This window comes from Mandrillus leucophaeus, unplaced genomic scaffold (assembly GCF_000951045.1).
Source record: "Mandrillus leucophaeus isolate KB7577 unplaced genomic scaffold, Mleu.le_1.0 Scaffold887, whole genome shotgun sequence".
In the NCBI taxonomy this organism is placed as follows: domain Eukaryota; kingdom Metazoa; phylum Chordata; class Mammalia; order Primates; family Cercopithecidae; genus Mandrillus; species Mandrillus leucophaeus.
Window position 1 is genome coordinate 256,352 of NW_012109663.1, and position 19,375 is coordinate 275,726.

A 19,375-nucleotide genomic window follows, 5' to 3' on the forward strand; every position below is an offset into this window, starting at 1 on the left:
AGGAAAGAGAGGGCTCTAGCAATTAGGAGAGTATCTGGAGCACAAATAAGCTCAACGACCAGTGAAAATGACATTTTGCCAGAGATGGCATGAGGCTATTTAAGAATAGGAATGCCAGTGGTTCAGGTTTAAGGTGTATGCTAATGCAGCTGCCTGCCATATGATGAACTACCTGCTAATCTCCATCGAGTTACAGTAAACCTTCAGCCAAATCCTGGCACACATACAGTCCCTGTTTCTGAAATACTCAGGATTGGGTGAGCATGCTGCAATGAAGGCTGGCAGGGCAATGCAATGCAGAGAGAAATGGCGCATACTTGGTGCAAAGTGGAGACTGTAGTTTGAGAATTCATTAGAAACAAGACCCGGAAGCCAGAGGTGACTCAGAAGTGACATATAAGATCTGAAACTGCCCTTAATTTCCTTTCTTGCTTTATATTCCCCAACCACTAGACAGATGTGAGGAATCCTGGATGTCTGTCTTTGTGGAATATGGGTTTAAGCGTTTTGGGGCCTTAATCTTAAGGTTTATAGTGATCTTACCTGACTAGTGGATTATTTAAGGGACATATTATAGCATTAATCTTCATTGTGCAGTAGATTTCCAAAATGTATATCTCTGATATGTAGTTTCTGAGAGGGATGGTCACATTACTTTCTGGGGCCCCAGTGTGGACTCTCAGGCACACACGTTGTCTGTGTTCCTCTTTGGTGTCAGTGGAGTGTCAGCACCTTGGTAGGTGTTCCTCACAATGCTACTTAATGAGCTGAGATCAGACTCCTTAGGTTGGCCAAAATACTCTGGGTGCAGGAAGTAAAATACTCTGGGTACAGGCAAAAATCAGTACCAGACTTCTGACAGCCAGAGCTGTAAGATCATAAATTTATGTTGTCTTAAGCCACTAAATTTGTGGTCATTTGTTACCACAGCAATAGAAAATGAATAGTACCTGGATGTGAAATACTAATAGAGTATTTTAATTAAATGAAAGATTTAAAGTAGAAGAAAATAAAACTATCCAAAGCTTGTTTTTTGAGTTAAAATAAAGACAGACAATGCGTGTTTTCTTTGAAGTAATTTTTACTGGGGAAAAAAAAAAAAAAACAATAAAACTTTTTTTTCCAAAACAGTCAAAATAAAAGACCATTACACAAGATTGCACAATCATTTACAAATGCTGGCAATTGAAGGTAAGTAGGCTAGTCTCACAGAATCCTTGTCTAAATAGTTTACTCCATATTCAATGCACTGAAAATGTGATTCTCAGAGCTGTTGAGATTCAAAGTCCTCTTGGCTGGATTCAAAGTTCCCTTGGCCAAGTTCATTGCATTCTACAATTGAATCATATCAGACCTCTGGTAGGAACCTTTTCCACCAAGATTCCTATGTTGAGAGCAGTTTAAAATTTCACATTCTTCCCATTTACCATCAGCTTTTTTCATAGTCCGGGGTATAACATTATCCAACATCCTTCCCCATTAATCACACAATTTACTCTCCTCTTTTCCAACATAACTTCTACAGTGTTCACATTCTTTTCAACCACTGCTGTCTTTACTATACAATAGTATAATTTATGTGTAAATACAGAAACACATGTCTTCAAAGTGGGGATAAAAAGAAAGCATCACCTGCTGTGGATACAGGTATGGTAGGTTATTCAGGGAGCCCTGGGAAGGACTTCTTGCCATTAACACGAACCATAAAAAGCAATTATGAAACTTAAAAAAAGAAAAAGAAATCAAATCAGATGTGTATGTGTGTTTTATTCTGCACCATGATGAATTAAACAAGAATAAATCTAATGTGTTCTAGTTGCAACATGAAATACTGAATGTTAACAGCTTACAAACGCTGCTCTGAACATTAAGTTCTCTTCTGAGACACAGGACATACAAAGGAGTTCAATTTTCAGACTCTTCCCCTGGGCCTAGTACTCACACGTGCCACAGATGGACATGTTTTTTACCCCAGGGGACCAGAGTCTGCAATTTTGATTAGATTCAAGCTTAAGGCACCAATCAGCAAGTGCTACATGCTTTATTAATGATTTTATGCACCTGTGAGGTCTACTTAGGACCCAGAAGTTAGTTAAGAATACATAAGCGGTCTCTTGATAATATATATCTTATTTCTACATATATCGCCTTAGAAATTATGTGAAAGCCTAACATATTTTGTGAATTTGATTTTTATAAGCAGTTTTCTCAAACAAACTTACACAAAAAATTTCCCCCTCAACAGTACTGATAAAATACAGGGCACCTTTTTCTTTCAAGTATTTGGGTGAAATAGCAGACCCTGAGAATTTGGGGTGCAAACCTACACCTTGTAAACTGTAGAATGAAACTCCTCAAGCACCACATAAGTAAATGTATACCATGATAGTTTTTAAACACAAAGACTATTGTTGAATGTTGTTTTCCCATGCACATATACATACTTATCATGAGATTATAGTCAATCTACTTAGGAATCAATACTGTCCTGTCCTGCAGTCCAAAGTACTATTTCAGGTAATGTGAGCATTCAATTTGTAGCAGACACAGACTTTGATTTCTATGAAGTATGAAAACAATTAAGATGTATCTTTTTAAGAGGTAAAGATGATAATGTCAAATTTGAAAATAAGAAAAAGGAATTTATATCACCAGATATTTCCAGTGACATAAGGATGTATTAGAAATGCATGTCAATAGTTGAGATTTGTTATAAAGATATAAAGTGTAATTTGCTTTAGCTTATTTACTCCATGATAAATGGACATATAGAGAGCCTATCTGCTATGTCATTACCTACATATCTGGGCCTTCACTTAATCCTGAGGGCAATTTCAGTGAGTACTTTTTAAAAAAATACATTCTGGTGAATTAAATTTTTATATGGTTACAAATGCGTTCAGTTTTCCAGAAACGATTGAAATGGAACAGATTTCAAATATGACCATTTTATCAAGAAGTAAAAAGTGGCCCTTCTGGAAAACTGAGCCACACATATAACCCTAAGAGGATATTATAAAAGCCAGACTCTGCAAATCTGATTAGATTCAAGTTCAAGGCACTATTTAGGAAATGTTTTACTAATGGTATTATAGTAATAAAAAATAAAGGGGAAGTTCAGTAGCTAAAGGGACATTATTAGAGTAATAGTTTTATAGGTCAGAAGGCTTCATAGACTCTTGTTTGATTCCACCTGAGTTATAAACGGAAGGGTATATTACTTCATTCAAATATTCATGCAACCTCAAGAAATGACAAAACAATAAAAATAAAGATTGAGATTTACCTCATGCCTGTGAAAATATTTTTTCCTATCACTGGAGGTAGTGAATGGCCTAGCAGCTTTGTATGATTTGGTGAAATAGAGAACCATAAAATTATCAATAGATGACGTGATATTAATAGAACATTATTTAAAAGTTGCGTTTTTAACCACTTGGACATCACTGTGTCCTTGGCAACTTCCTAAAAGGTGAAGTCTCTTGTATAGAACAAACAAATGAAAAACTTTTTCCTTCTTTCCTTAGTTTGTGTCCTAATTTACCTCAATGTGAGAATTTAAAACTCAAATCTGCTGGCGAGAAACACTGATACATAGATTATGGGCCCCAAACTCTCAACTCTACCACATTTTCTAGGGAAGGAGTTGTTTCTCTTTTTGAAGAGTTGGCGAGTGAGCGGTCACTACTCAACATGGCCACTGGTTTTTCCTGAAAGTCACATTTGGCTTTAAACCAGTCTTAAGAAGTTTGGTACTATCCACCCAAATCCTATATAGGTTTCACCAGGTGTATTCAAATACTGGAGGTTTCTTGGTGCTGCTTTCAGTAAAATAAGTGTAAAGATTTCTGAAAGGGATTCTACTTTCTTGGGTCAATATTAAGTTACCTTATACCCAGCCAATCTCTTCTGAAAACGAGGAAGCTCTGATGCTGTAAGATTTGTTCCCCAGTGGAGAAAACCTCAGTAAGTTATGGGGGGAATTGATTGATATGCCTGGGTAAGAAGACCTCTAGGATAAAGAAATATCTTTTTCTTGAATTTGGCACAAGGGCGTCTTTTTTATGCATAGAGACTATGTTTCGTATTTCGTATCTCATAAAGTCTATAGCTTCATTTCATAGCTCATCAGCACAACAAGCAATTGAATCATGATCAGAGTTGACTATTCCTGCCTCAAACCTTTCCCTATACCCAAGAGAAGCTTTTTTCAGAGTAAGATCCCTTAAAGGAAGACCCTGAAAGTTAAATTAAGTTTTTTTTAAGAGTCCGAGATGGGAAGCATAACTACAAAGTGACAAGATTATATAAATCATACAAAATTCAGTCTCATAGTTTTTTACTCACACTTTTTGTCATGAGTAGCATAAAACTCTGTGGCTTATGAAGAAATTTTAAGCAGAAATAAAATATTGCTGATGATTAAAATAATAATAGGGCATTAAAAATTTACCAGAATGCTTTATCTTTCAACAAATTGGTAAATAAAGGGAGATTCTCAAAAAAAAAAAAAAAAGCCTGAGAAAAACTTCAAATTATTCCTTTAAAAAGTAATCAAGTAATATTTCAACGTAACATTTGCCAAGTATCTATCGATACACTTATTATGGCAAGCTAAATATTTATCTGTTCAATCAAGTCTTCCAGTCTTCAAGACTCACTGCACTCACTCACTCAAATAGCCTTCAGAATTGGGTTACAACTGAGACAGTACTGAATGTCGATAAAAGATTCCGTGATTTGGATTCTTGACATCTCTTCAAACCTGCCTCATAAGGAGCAAGTGTTGTAACTCTAGGTTACTGTTATTGGGATAGCAAGGCTAGGGCTGGAGTGAATCAGAGCCACTGAATTAGTGCCGTATTCTACTCTACTGCCCCAAAGGGTCACTCTTTAAACTCCAAACAATCCATGAGAGACATGAGTATGCAACTATGGAGGGAATTATTGAAGAAAAGAAAAATGCTATACACCCACAAAAATAGTTGGATTCTTAAAGGAAAATAGATATTTTATACCTTTCTGAGACTAAGTACTTAATTTTAGATGCAATCAGTGGCTTTCCAGTATTTCAAGCTATTCTATTTTAAGACAACAAATAGTGTTGTGGCATTGTACAAATGGGAAAAATAAAATAAAGCACAAACATTAAAACCACCATTTTTCACAATCACCTTTGAAATCATGCCAAACCTAATAAAATAACACATAGAGCATAACCAAGAGCATGGGTAGGTTTGGCTGATACATTATTCAAAGAGCAGACCACCATATTGCAAACTTAAATATGTACTACAACTCAGCCAGCTAGTCTTGATATATTCCAAGAACCTATAAGGAGATTCGTGATCCAAACTACTGATTTGCTAGCTTGGTTCACAACAGAATCAATCCCATTCTGTTGCATGTTTTGACTGAACAATGGGAACAAAGGAATTGTTTGTCTAGTCACAAGTACAGGGGGAAAGGAGGTGAATAGAAAGTTTATATCTTGTGTTGAAGTATAAAAAGAAATAGTCATAAAGGGAAAAAATGCAACCATTCAATCAACTTAATAAAATTAAAATAAAAACTGCCTTAAGAGGGTTGTTCAGAAAAATACAGAAACTTACACACTTGGCTTATAAGAAGCAAAAATTAAGAATAACACATGTGGAAGAAGTTTTCCAGATGAATTAATTCTTAGTGCTATTACAATGCAAATTCCAGATTAAAGAAGAATAGTCCATCTTTTTGTCTTGCTCCTATAAAATAAAAAAATTTAAAAAAAAAAACATAGTCAAGGAAAACATTTTTAGTTCTAAAAGCAAATTTCACTTTTACGAAACAAGAAAAATATTAAAATACATTTTATTTAACTGTTTGGCTAATTTCAATGTCAACAATGAAGTTAACATTTTAAAATGTGCTTGGCAAATGTGTTTATGAACTTACTGAACATTATGCCAACTTCGAGAAATTGCCCCAACTGGAACTTGAATCAAATCTAATCAACTCTTCAAAAATGACTTTAAAGTTAAATGCTCAGTTTCATTGAAATCATTCATAGCAAAGATAAAATAATAGATGTATTTCTAATATTAGCATGCAGAAATATTTAAGCTAAATGGAAATATTTGAAATTTAGTTATCAATCTTATTAAATGAGTAAACTCCATACTGAGAATTCTTGTAAAGCAAATGACCAGTACTTAAATTATGTCGAAGTTCACATAGTACATTTTGTTTAAAATAAGATGTACTGATTAGAACCTAACTTAGTTAAATCAATTCTAGAATAGCATTGACATGTTTAAAAGCTTACTGAAGGTTAGCCTTTTCTATCTCCACATAAGTTCTAGCATATCTACCAGAACTTTGCCTAAGTAAGCCTTTTTTTTTTAAAACATTTGGGAGTTGATATTTGAACACAATATTATGAAAACAGAAATAGAGTGGCCTACAGGTAATATTTGTTAGGGATTAAGAAGACTCATGTGAAAAATAACCTCCCAAAAGTATCAAATAACAGCTGTCTAGCCAATTATATGCACTCAGAGTAGCAAGGCAAGGGACATTTTAATTCTGTCATCTAGAAACAAACCTGTTTAACTATGTGTTTTAAAAAAGAAGTCCATAAGAATAATTTTTAAGCTCATATGTATATACTCCATGTTTATTTTATTGTGTTGTATTTTATATTGAGGAATGACCTGCAAGATGAAAGGGACCGTTGTGAATTTGGAGACCCCTCATTTGCTAAATGTAAGTTTTTCTACCTTAGGACATCAAAAGCAGCAATAGAAAAATAAAATTTGATTACAAGAGGGAGAAAAGAAAATATGGGACTCAGAAGAATAATTTCAATGTGGATCCAAGGATTTGACAACAACTCTGGCTGAGTCCTATCACAAGGCAAGGTTTGCAAAGACTCCTTGAGCAGTGAGAAGACATTGAAGGGAGACAGAGATACAGAAAAGAAAGAAACAGTCAAGAGAGACATTGCACTATAGGACAGTAATAGTCTGAGAAATGAAGGAGAAATCTGGTTATACAATCTACTAGGATCATATTTAAGGATTGATAGTATAGATACTGCCTTTTTGGATATTCACAGAATATCGCTTCTGCTTACACTAATTTCAGAGGAATTTGATTTGAAATTGAGAATTAGTAAAGTTGCTCCCAATTCCTATTAAAGACAAAGTAATAAAAATCGCCAATATAGCTAACCTGTCAGAGGCCTCACAAACATTTGCTGCAGTAGAATGGATCATGAAGAAGTCAGTAAAGATGAAGGATGACTACACTGTGTCACCAGGGAGTTTAACTGGATGACTTCCCACGGTTTTAGGACCAGAACACATGACAGAGTTCAACAGGGATCCTGGGTCAGATTTTCCCTTTCTCCACGCTGGCCTGTGCCCAGACAGAGGGGAAAATCACCACACACAGCTGGCAAGCTATGCTCAGAGTTGTATAACATTCTGGAAGGCCTTGGGGGATACTAGAGTACCCTGACACACAGCCAACTGGCCTGCCCTGAGAGATCAGCCAGCTAGCTCAAAGAGGACTGCAGAGCTGTGGGCACTGCCTCCGGTTTGGGGAAATACAGAGCAATCCTGGGCACAGGTCCATGATGCTTACCCTGGGAGTCTGCATTGATAAGAGCTGATTTTCTGCTCTGGTGAAGGGCCCTGAGAAGATAAGGGGATTCTGAGGCATTTGTGAGGGAGCTTGAACACTTACTACATGCCATGTATATGTGCTGTCTTCTGTCATGGTTCTGTAATTCAGTCTTCACTACTCTCCTGAAATGTACCCCATTTTACAGATGAGGAAAATGAGGCTCAGTGACAGCAAGTCACTTGCCTGGACTACACTGTGACTAGTAAGTAAGATTAGTTACTTAGACTAGTAAGTAACAATATTAGAATCTGAGTTGGGGTTGCCTGACTTCAAGGCACACGTACTTATGCTTTAGTAAAAGCCACACAGCTCCCCTTCAACTAAAATGCTTTAATTCACTGGCATCCAAGAAGATTTCACCCTTACCTTTATAGCCCACATTCTTCTGCTTTACATAAACAAAAATTCTCCCACCGCTGGGAGCCACAGCTCCTAGGAGTCCTTAAGCTGGCTCAGGTTTCTTTTTGGGGCATACAGTGTTCTAAGGACAGCTAGTTTTTTAATAAATGAAAAGCACACACAGAGTTTTAGTATATGCTGAACACTGACAGATTCAGGGTCAGTTTCTTACCTTATTCCCTTTCCCTGCCCTTTGCCCCAAACCACAACACACACACACACACACACACACACACACACACACACTCACTCCACGGCAGTAAAATGGCCAGAAGATTCTATTTCCTCTGAATGAAACAGAAGTTTGGAAAATTAGCAGCAGGGCAGCCAGTCAAATGCCAACTGTGTTCTCTTCTCCCATCCACAAGGACTTTAATGTTTCATATAATTAACCCTTTAGCGGACTGATGTGGCTGAGAGGAAAAATGCAAGGGCTGAAAAGTTTTGGAGAAGTTAGGTAGTGGGAGAGTCCTGACACAAAGAACAGATAAGGGAAGAGGTACAATTTACAACAAAGAACTGAGACCAGAAAGCAGAGAATAAGACAAATAGATGAACAAGGGGGTGATCTATAAAAGAACAGGCATGGAGCTCCAAGTGCCTGGATTTCAATAGCTGTTGATGTGGGACAAGTTAATGTTTAATTTGTCAAACAGAGATTAAAAATAGTACCTACCTGTGTTAGAAATTCAATGATGTTAAGTCTTGGTATATACTAAATGATTAATACACACTAGCTATTACTTTTCATTTTTTATTAATTTTAGATAAGTTAAAAAAGAAAACATAAAGGCAGTGGAATTGTGAAGAAAGGTATGAAATAGTAAGCTAGAGGAAAGCCACAATGCAATTAAAGGGAAAGGGAGAAAAGAAAAGGCAAAAACAAAAAAATACATTAAGAAGATAAAACAAAACAGCAGCTATATACAATAATTGGGAGAGGAAGTCACTACCAAGTTAGTGGGGAAAATAGAAATAAACTAATCAATTCGTGAAGGTAATTATGGAATGAAGTGAAAATAAAATGTCTAGGTTATAGCCTGCGGATTAGCTACCTGGCCTGCATGCGCTGAGTCAGCAAAGTCCCTGTCCCTCAGATGACTTGCCTGGGCTGCAAGTACAATGCTTTAAGAACATTCAGGTGAGGGAGCTGGAGAACCCACCCGGTCCTACCCTTTAAGCGGTCTAATCTGTGATAAAAACAAACTACAAAAAAAGTGAGGAAAAGGGAAGAAGTAAGGTGGCGGCACATTGAACTAAATCAAGTTGCAGTGAATGGAAAATGAGAAACCACAGTAAGGAACAAGTTGCAAAAAAAAAAAAAAGCAAAGGACAGAAAATAAATTCTCAAGTAAATGGCAACGGGAAAAAGACAAACTAGTGGGACAGACACCAGGAAGTAACTCCAAAGAAAAGTGGCCTTAGGGAGAAAGGAAAAGGAGAAATGGACAGCAAGAAGAAAGCGCCTGTGCACCACTGCACTCCAGCCTGGGCAATGTAGTGACTCCACCTCTAAAAAAGGAAAAGACTTTGGCATGGAATATTTAGGTTTTGAGTCCCAGTTCTGTGAGTAAGGAAGGGTTACTTAATCTCTCTATGTGCCAATTTCCTCTTGGAATTTTAGTACAAAGAGACTGGGTTTGATAATCTAAGGACCAGTCTAGGGACCCCTTAGAATAATAAAACAGCTCTCCCTGAATCCAGCCCTTGCTCTTCCTACTTCTGTTGCTGATGCATGGGGCCCTATACAGGGGGTAGAAATCACTCTGAGGAAGTAAATAGAAAAGAAAGACCAACAATGCAGGAGCAACATGAAACACAGGGAGAAATGAAGAAACAAAGGCTTACAGTAAAAAGAGAAAAAGGACATAAAAATGAAACAAAATAATTGCAGTTCCCTTAGGCTGATATCCACTATTTGTGCCAATGAAAGTTTTCTTTTATTAATATTACATATTTATTTTATCTTTATGCCCTTGTAAATTGTATTTAGTATCAAGTCTCAATTAAAATCTTAAAACAAAAATATAGCATCTAAGTGGATGGGCAGGAAAGTATGTCAGGAAGAGAAAAATATAGCCATGTGCCTCAAATAACAGAAATCGAAAAAAAAAAAAAAAACTCATTAAAAAGTTTTCAAAGATCATGTGAAGAGGGAACATTAAAAACCAAAATAGACAGACAAAAAGACCTAACAACAGTGAAAAAGAAAGTGGTGAAGTTTTGCAGCTGGTGTGCCTAGTGCACTGGTGTGTTGCAATTGGGTTACTGCTGTAGCCACCTGAGCAGTTGGGTCCCAGGTGGTACACAGCCTTGTCCATTAATCACAGTGTGAGATGGGAGTCCTAAATAATAATAAAATGAATAATATTACTACTTTTTAGATGTGGTGTGGCATGGCAAAATCTGAGAAATACTGGAATATTGACCACAGGATGAAGAGAAGTGAGAAAAACTCACCTATAAAAAATTTTTTAATAAGGGAACATTTATAAGAGAATAATCAGAAAAAGATAACAGCAGCTGTTTATGTCCAAATATATACGGGAAGGAAAAAAAGTGAAGCTCCCTGTTGCAATGTGGTGCTAAAAATAGATGATGAAATACTTATTATTTGAACTGGAAGGAATCTTAAAGGTTATGACAGTTCTTGAACACTTGTTTTGTAGTTTTGTGTGTACAAGTTTGTCTCCTGCTGGAGTGTAAGCCCCTAATTTGTGTTATCTGTATGTGGGTTTATGGCCCCAACAGGGAGTACACAGTGGCTGGTGGAATGTAGGCATGTAATTCAGGCTTGTTGAATTAGCGCATTTTGTTGAAACATTCATTTTACAAATGTCCAGAGAGGCAAATGGAAACACAGATGGTTAATGGCCAAATGCCACCACAGAGCAGATCCCAGGTGTCCTTGCTGCCAGTTCAGAGCTCATTACACCTTCTTTACTGTCCCTTTTTTGCTCCATGCATCACACCAAGGAACATAGAGTGGTCTGCAGGGAGCATGGTGTCGCCCAGGAGTTAAGAGCTGGTTCTAAACATCCTGGTTGTCTCATTCTCTGGGGACCTCAGCAAACCATTTCTTTCTAAGTCCCAGTTTTCTTCTCTGTGAAATATTGTGGTCAGATAAAAATCATTTACATAAATTCTCATTTGAAAAGAGCACATAAATCTACCCTACCTCAAAACAAATATCTGCAATAAGTCTGGTTTTTAAAGGAAATTTTGACCTGAAATCACCTTTCAAGATTTCTCACACTGACCATCTATATGAGCATCTTGAAATATCTGAACAGTACTTACAATTTTTTACACAAGGAGAAGAATTACACACTTAAAAAAAAATCCATCTGGCTTTTCTTTGGAGGGTGGTATTGAATGTTCAAAAACGTGAATTTTGAAAAATTTTTAATTCATTATTTCAATTTGGCTAAGTCAACTTTTGCCTACATACAAAAAGCTAATCTTTAGTTGCCAACCAGATTTGGCCTTTCTGTCTATCTTTAGGGCTTTATTTACTAAAATAAAGGTCGTGATTTCAAAAAGGGAAAAATTTTCAAATATCACCATTCTAGTCCCAAATGCTAAAAACTCTAATGCATATCTGTGTCTATTGGAAACAACCCCAAGTCTAATCTCTCTAGACTCAACAGACAGGAGAAAGGCCAAAGGCAGCTGCTTAAGAGGATACTGTGCAAGTGTGTGCCCGATTCTCTCTCCTCTCTTCCTTGTCCTCCCTTCCCCTTGCTTCTGTACCTCCACAGCTTGCACAAAGGTCTCATAGCATTAGCTGGTCTCAAACAGCCCTAGGTAAACACACCACCTGTCTAAGCGATTAAAACACTTTTGCCTATAGGCTACTCTTTTCCTTCTGCGAAACTAATTCTCTAATTCTGAGTTTCCTACCCATGCATATTGAATATTTTTTTAATTTTCTACACTAAACAAAATATGACTTATTTGGCTTTAATTTTCTCCCTCCCCTCTTTATATGTTATCATCACACAGTGCCTGTTGCAGACTCTCCCAGAAGAATAATTTAAATAATGTATTTCTAGATTGCAGCTAAAATGAGGCTTGTGCTTTCAACTGAATTCTTAGAGAAAGGTTTAAGGGTTTTTTAAACAATGCCTAATGTTGTCTTACAGTCCAATAAGTGTAATAATATTCAGTAACAATCCCTTAATTTGAACAAAATTTTTAGCTTGCAGTACACTATTATATCATCTGATATTTAGATACATGTTTAGGGTTAGATATTATTGTCTCCACTAGAGATGACACATGAATGCTAAAAAGCTTGTAATGCCCAACATCACACAGCTGGTGAGAAGCTGTGTGACTCCAAAATCCAATGATCCTAACTCCAGAATGAAGGCTCTTTCATTGCACAAAGCAACAATATTCCCGTTCCTTTTCAATTATAACAGAGAAGAGAGAAATAACTTATTTTTTATTATAGAAGCATAAATAGGATTTCTCTTCTTTTTTTTTTTTTTTTTTGGTTCAGAATATGATCTTACCAAAGACTGAAAGTCCTAGAAGCATTTATAATATCACCCTTTCCCTATCTGAAGAGAACAGGAGTGTAAGGGGCAAGTTTGTCCCCACACAGTTCTGACACCTTTACGCTCATATCTGAAGGTGTCTTTGCCCTGTCATGTGTTTGACCTGAAGTGTCCCGGTTTGAACAAGTAAAGCTCCCTCTTCCTATCAAGTTCCATGTACTGTATTTCCAGGGATTCCTGTTTGGACATTTGGATTAACTTAGGTGTCAGGAATCTATTTACTCTGATTTCCTTTACCTGGGGGTAGGTGTAGAAGTTGATTCTTTTCTGAAGAAAGAATGCAGACATGAAAATAACAGTCTTGTGGGGATTAGCAGCAAAGCATAATGTGTTCACTCTGAACAGGACTGGATTAAACACAGCAACTCCATTCAAGCAAGGAGTAACTGCAGCTCCAGAATCCTCCATAGAAATCAAAGTGTGTGCGTGTGTGTGTGTGTGTAAGACACATTAAAGACCTTGAACTCATCCTAAGAATGTGTTCTGATTATCTGAAAACTGAAAAACAAGAGCTTAAAAAATACAGCCGCTTTTATAAGCAATTTCAAAAGGAAGATACAAGAGGAGAAAGAAGCTTTTCTGCAGATTTTAGAAAATGTTTCTACAAGAAACATCTGTCTTTGCTTCTCCATACTTCTGGGGAGCAAACAGATTGAAGGGTTTTGCAATGACCTCCTAGAATGTTCAGTGCCTCCTGTCCCTGGGGCTGTCACAAGCAGAGTGAGGCTCACTCCACAAAATCCAAGCTGGATTTTCATTTCTTTGCCCTGACAACGTTTACAAAAGACTGAAGGGACAGACCCAAGGTTCACTCCCCTTCTACTCTCAGGTGGGAAAAAACACTCAGGCAATCTGAAAAGGTCAAAGGGCAAAGGCTGACCTTGGGGACTGAAGCCTGGAGAGAGGGGGGAATCCTGGCAAAATTATCCCCTTTGTAAATTGGATGTGGTTTTGTTCTATTCTCTCAAAACATCCATTTTTAGAGACAGCCTCCTTTGTTGTAAATCTCTTACTACAAACACAAACAAAAAAATTATTGTTCTTACTCTCTTAAACCTGATTATCAAAGTGAAATTCACTTACCAGGAGTGTTTCATTCCACTTCCTGGTGACTGCCCATCATCTGTGTTCCACCACAAAGCTCATGGTGGTGCCATCAAAGGAAGGGGGAGCAATGATCCGTGGCCCCAGGGGCTGTGAAGTAATGCTGATGACAGGCTTGCCATGCAGCTGGGCAAAGCCCTTGGCCCCTACAAGTTGAGATGTGGCTGCTGGGGCTGAGGAGGATGAGGCGGCTGGAGACTGACCAGAAGCTATGAAGTATGGGGCCTCCGTGAACGCTGCAGCTGCCTCTTTGCTGGAAGGCTCAGCCGCCATTGGGGAGAGCTCACTGCCTCCTGGAGTACGAGCAATTGGTGTGGGCTGCAGGGCATTTGTGGGCAGCACAGTGGGCAGAAACCCAGGGTAAATCATGTAGGTAGGTCCATAAGCCCCAGGACTCAGGGCCAAGGGAGGCACAGGGATGGACATGGGAGCCACAGCCTGCTGCTGGGAGGTCATGGGCACATCCACATATTGCCCTGTCTCAGGGTCAAACAGTCTCCGGGTCATGGGCTGTACCGGTGTGTCCACCAGATAGTACTGGCCAGTTGTCACATCCAGGAGCATCTTACGCTGGGTCTGTTGAGGCTGTGGCTGCTGGAAGGGGTCTGTGGGAACTGGAGCTGAGCCTGCAGGTGCAGGAGCAGGCATGCTGGGTGGGGAGAAGCAGAGGACCTGGGGCTGGGCCCCCTGTAGAGTGAAGGGCAGCGGAGGCTGGTGGTAGATGGTGGTGGGGGGATGCTCAGGGTTCTGGGGCCCTTGGGGGGCAGCTACTGTCTCCCGGGGGTTTTCAGGTTTGGTACGCCAAGCTGGTCGGCTGGTTCCACTAACCTGAGAGCCTTTGGAGCTACTGGGGACCTGACTGCGGGCACTCAGTGGGGGTAAACTACAGAGAGTGGCAGCTGAGGAGTTGGGGGGCCCCTCCCTGGAAACCCCAGGCCTGCTAAGAAATTCCCCTGCAGCAGAGCTTCCTTTAAGAGGGATGGTCAGGTAATTCTCACAGTCACTGTTGCTCTTCTCCAAATTGCTGCCACTTTTCCTGTTGGTCACCTCATCAGGAGGTGTCCGGGTGGCTGGAGGGATCTTGAGGGACCGGAGTCCCTGCGATTTGATGCCCTTAGCCGCTGAAGGACTCTCTGGAGAAGGCCCTTGTGGGAACTTGCCAGCGACACCCCCAGTTTTCTGGATGCTGCTGGCACTTACAGTGAACACGTTCCGGTTGCTGGGGAGTGGTGGGAGGGGCTGCAGGGGTTGTGTTCTCTCCACATCCTTGTGGACTTGGGGAATATAGAGAGATCGGGGTCTTTCTCTGGCCAGGTTCTCAAAGGCCGCTGCCCTGGCAGACACACTCTCAGCGCTGGGGTTGGAGTTTCTCCGCTGCAGACGTTCTATGGGGGCCCCTCGCAGGACCACACCAGCTTTGTTTCCTGTGCCCCGTTCTTCCACCTCACCAAGCCGTTTGGACAGCTTGTCGTGGTCTCCCTCAGCACCCACCACCCCTTCCCTCTCCTCACTGGCAATGAGCGACAGCACGTGGCTGTCCATCATCATAGGCAAGGGATCGCTTTTGCGCTTCCACTCATTCCTGTTGAAGCTGTACAGCTCTTCCATGGACCTCACGGCTGCAGTCAGCTTCTCCAGGGCATTCCGGGCTGGCTTTGTGGCTTTCCCTTCCTCCTTGACCTCCTCCTCCTTGAGCTTCTCTGGGGTCTTCTGGGTGGAAGCCTTGGAGACAATCTTGAGCACAGGTAGGTATGAGCCCTGCTCGGGCTTATTGGGGGCAATGGTAGCCACAGGCAGCCTGCCAGATGCCCTGTGAACCAAGACTGTCCCTTCTGGGGAGGAGGAATTCAAGACTCTGCTGCCGCCCCCTTTGCCCATGCTCTCCCTGGGCTCTCGGTCCATGCTATCTTCCCTCTGGTTCACTACAGCCTGGCATGTAATCACCATGGGAGACAGGGATCCAGATCCGCCAGCTGCTGCAGACAGCTGCCTGGATTTGGGTCCAGTCAGCCCCTGCTCTGGGGTAACACTGCCCTTGTCACTGCTATCCCCTGACCCTTTAATTAGTTTCCTGACATCTCTCACCTGATGGAGGGGGCCTTGAGCCTTGGACTTGTCTCTGATGTCTCTCACCTGGAAATGAGGCACTTTTTCTAGGTTGTCCCCGCGGAAGAGTTTCTGCTGCGCCCTGCTATTGTCCTCGATGGTCTTGAACAGGTTAGACGCGCTGCCACCAGCCAGCTTGGGTGTGAGCAACTTGGCAATGTTGAAGTCTGAGCTCGGCTGCTGCACACTCCCCAGCCGGATCTTGATTTCGGGAGCCTTGGGTCTGATCACCGCTGTGGAAGTGGCCTGAGCAGCAGGATACTTGGTGGCCTGCTTCCCCGGCTGCTTGTCCTTGGGTGTCTGCTGGATGTTGGGGACAAAGAGGCGTGACATGATGGTGTTCTTGCTGGCAGAAATCTCCCCGAGATCAGCCCGCCAGTCGCCTCCTTTGGGCAGCTTCAGCTTCCCGATAGGGGCTTGCTCCTCTCGCTTCTCGGCCTCTTTCTCCTTCCATGACCGGAACGCACTGTTCTGACTACGGAGGAAGATGCCCTTGACGGTCTCTGAGGCACTCTTTTTAATTTCACACACTTCTGTGTGTCCATCGGTGAAATTCCGGCCAGGGCCTGCGCTGCGCTCGCGAGGAGTACTGGCTTTGAAGACGGGGGATTTGGAGCCCGCCACGGACCCCTCCCCGCCCGCGTCGGACACGCTGACCACGGTGTACTCGGAGCCGGCCTCGGAGTGACGAGAGCTCTGCCTCTGCAGGCCCCTCTCTCGCTGCCTCTCGCTCCCGGGGGCGCCCTCCGTCTCCTTGGAGGTGCCTGTGAGGTGGTGGGATGTATCCGTGACTTCTCCCCTCTCCATTTTGAATTCGTGTTCCCGCTGCATCTTCTTGGAAATGACATTTTTTAGCAGACTAGAGGCGAACTTGGACTTCTGGGGGCCATCAGCGCGGGAGGCGGGCTTGCTGCCCTCGGAGGTCTCGGAGCCGTCGTCCGTGTATGCCGACCCGGGACCCTTGCCGGGGCCTTTGGTGGTCCTGCCAGGCCCAGGGGCTGAGCTGGCTTTGCTCTCACTGCGTACATTCAGGGGCTCCAAAAGGGTGACGACGCGCGAGCCCGTCTGGACCTGCTTCTGGAAACACAGGGGCGTCTCCACATGTTTGATTTCCCCCTCGACTTTGCTAACCACGAACTCCAAGGCCTTGGTCTGAGACTTCTTGGACTGGATGTAGAGCTGGTCGGCAGTGGCCCGGGCCCCACTGCCCTTCCTCAGACCTGCAGCCACAGAGGCCGCGCTGCTCCTGAGGAGGCTCTGCTCCACCCTGGCCCCAACACCCCCACATTTTAAGTCCAGGAAAGTGGACCAGCGCCCAAAGCCCACTTCGGAGAGCGTGGCGGAGGACTCCCGGGAGCTGATGTTCAGAGCCTCAAAGTAGGGGTAAGCCAGGCTCCGGAAGGCCCGGGAGGTCAGGTTACGCACCTCTTTGTCGGCATCGTCCAGTTCGCTCACGGCACTGGAGGCTCCGCTGGAGTAGTCCACCAGCTCCTTTGCCCGGATGGCCCCGCACCTGGTTTGCAGGCGAGCAGGGACAGCAATGAATTTCTTTGCATGGTCCTGAGCCACTGCTGCAGCCGGGTTTTGCTTCAGAGAACTTGAATTGTGTTCAGCAGCTGTAGAGACGCGGAGGCTCATGTCGCCTTCATGCTTGGCAGCATAAATAATGTTTTGCTTTGCACGCACGTTGCTAGGCTCATTTATAGCTCGGGAAGCCGGTTTGATTGATAGGAGGATCTGGCTTGCTGCACTCCCACAGCTGCTTGCGGCGGCGGCTGCTGCCCCTGAAGCTGCCTCTGGGGTCTCGGGCAAGGCCTCAGTCAGGGGGGCAGTGCCAGGCCCAGTGGGTGGGGGAGTGGGGCCACTGTCAGAGGGGCCGCTGCCCACTTCCGTGCTGCTGGTGTCGCGGCCACTGTGGCCTGCATTGGGGCGGGCCAGGTCGCTGCTGGTAGGGCTGGGCGTCCGGGTGGTGTTGGTGCTGGGAGTGGTGCTGAGGTAGCAGCTGTTGTCGTCGTCCTCTTCGGTCAGACTGCTGGTGTCCCCTGGGGTCTCGTCGCTGCCACCAAAGGAAGCATAATCCACGAATGAGTAGATCACGTTGTTGTCCTCGAAATCCCAGCGGGAGGCCAGTCCCACGTCGAAATCCATGTCCTGTTCCACCTCACTCAGCTGGATCTCATGGGTGGTGATGTAGTGAGCCTCTTCGACTTTGGGGGGGTCCCTGCTGCCCTGGGACTTGGCAATAATGTCCCTGCACTCTGTTCCATCTCCTGCCCCTCCTCCCCCTCCTCCTTTTCCTCCTCCTCCCCCTCCTCTTGATATTTTCTCTCCTTCTCCTCCCATGGGCTGGCAACCTTCACTTTCACCACTCTCACTCTCAAAGCCTAAGGATGAAGAAGAGGTGGCCAGAGCCCCTGTGGATGTGGTGGAGTCCTCCATTTTGGAAAGGCCATCTTCTTCTACTTTGTTCATCCAGGAGGAGGATGAGGAAGATGAGAAGTTGCCACCCTCTTCAGAGGCAGAGTGCTGGGATCTAGAGAGTTCGGAGGAGGCAGGATTGTTCTGGGGGCTTGGAGTCTTGCACTTTTGACTGCTGGGTTCATCTTGGGCTTTCTCCTTTGGGCTCCTAGAGGCCCTCTGATCCCCAGGGCAGTGCCCCAGGGTAAGTTTCATGGTCCGGGGACTCTCCCTCTGGACTTCAGCTGAAGCGCACATCTCCACGTATTTCGCTTCTCGCTGGGAGGAGGCTGAAGGCTTGGGAAGTGGCCACAGCTGCTGCTTGAGCTCCTGGCTGTCTTGAGCACTGCTCACCCCGTCCCCCACCTCCGCCTGTCTTGCTTTCGAATTCAGCTCAGGAGGGGCAGCTTCCATTATGAGCCCTTGCCCAGGTTTCAGCGACAGGAAAAGACAATGGTGAGCACTGGGGAAGTCTTGGGTCCGTCTCCGGCCCCGGAGGGGCTGCAGAGTTGCCCGAAGCAGGGTCCCACGTGTCTGGACTGGCCCCAAGGCTATAGGCACCGCTGCCACTGCTGCCACCACCTCCCAGTTCTTCAGCCCCTGTGGCGGGGCGGCAGCAAGCCTGAGGGAGGTGGGAAGGCTCCTGGATGGGGCGGTGGAGGTGGTCTGTGGCTGGGGGGCTGCTGCTCTGGCCGAGACTGTGGCCAGTGTTCTGTAGCTGAGCTGTCCTGTCCAGTTGTTTGCCTGGCCCCGTCGGCAGCAGCGAGGAGTCTGAATGCCATCGGCCACGGAAGAAGCAGCATCTGTAGGTTGACCCCGGGACTCCCAGAAATGAAAGGAAAGCATGTGCTGTTTCTTGTGAAGCCTTGTCCCTTTCCTGGATGGGGCGAGAGAGGGTCACGTCATTCCAGAAATATTTTTAGTGTCCATTCCCTAGTCATATCGAAACCACACTTGAGGGTAAAAAGAAGAGGCTCTAATGAGATGAAAAGAGAAGGTTGGGGGTGGAGGAGGCATGTGGGTTCTAATTCAAATCAGCCAAATGTTCTATGTAATCTATTATAGCGATGTCTAGC

General features: G+C 43.2%; 1 protein-coding gene across 1 annotated transcript; it reads right to left on the bottom strand.

Annotated features, from left to right (window-relative positions):
• Positions 1-1,063: 1,063 nt before the first annotated feature.
• Positions 1,064-19,145, bottom strand: LOC105531451. The gene is made up of 2 exons (XM_011969370.1): positions 13,716-19,145; positions 1,064-5,744 (listed from the first exon to the last, which is right to left on the bottom strand). Exon 1 carries the CDS (start codon positions 19,143-19,145, stop codon positions 13,752-13,754), a length of 5,394 nt encoding a protein of 1,797 aa, XP_011824760.1. The 3' UTR covers positions 1,064-5,744; positions 13,716-13,751.
• Between the last annotated feature and the right edge of the window lie 230 nt (positions 19,146-19,375).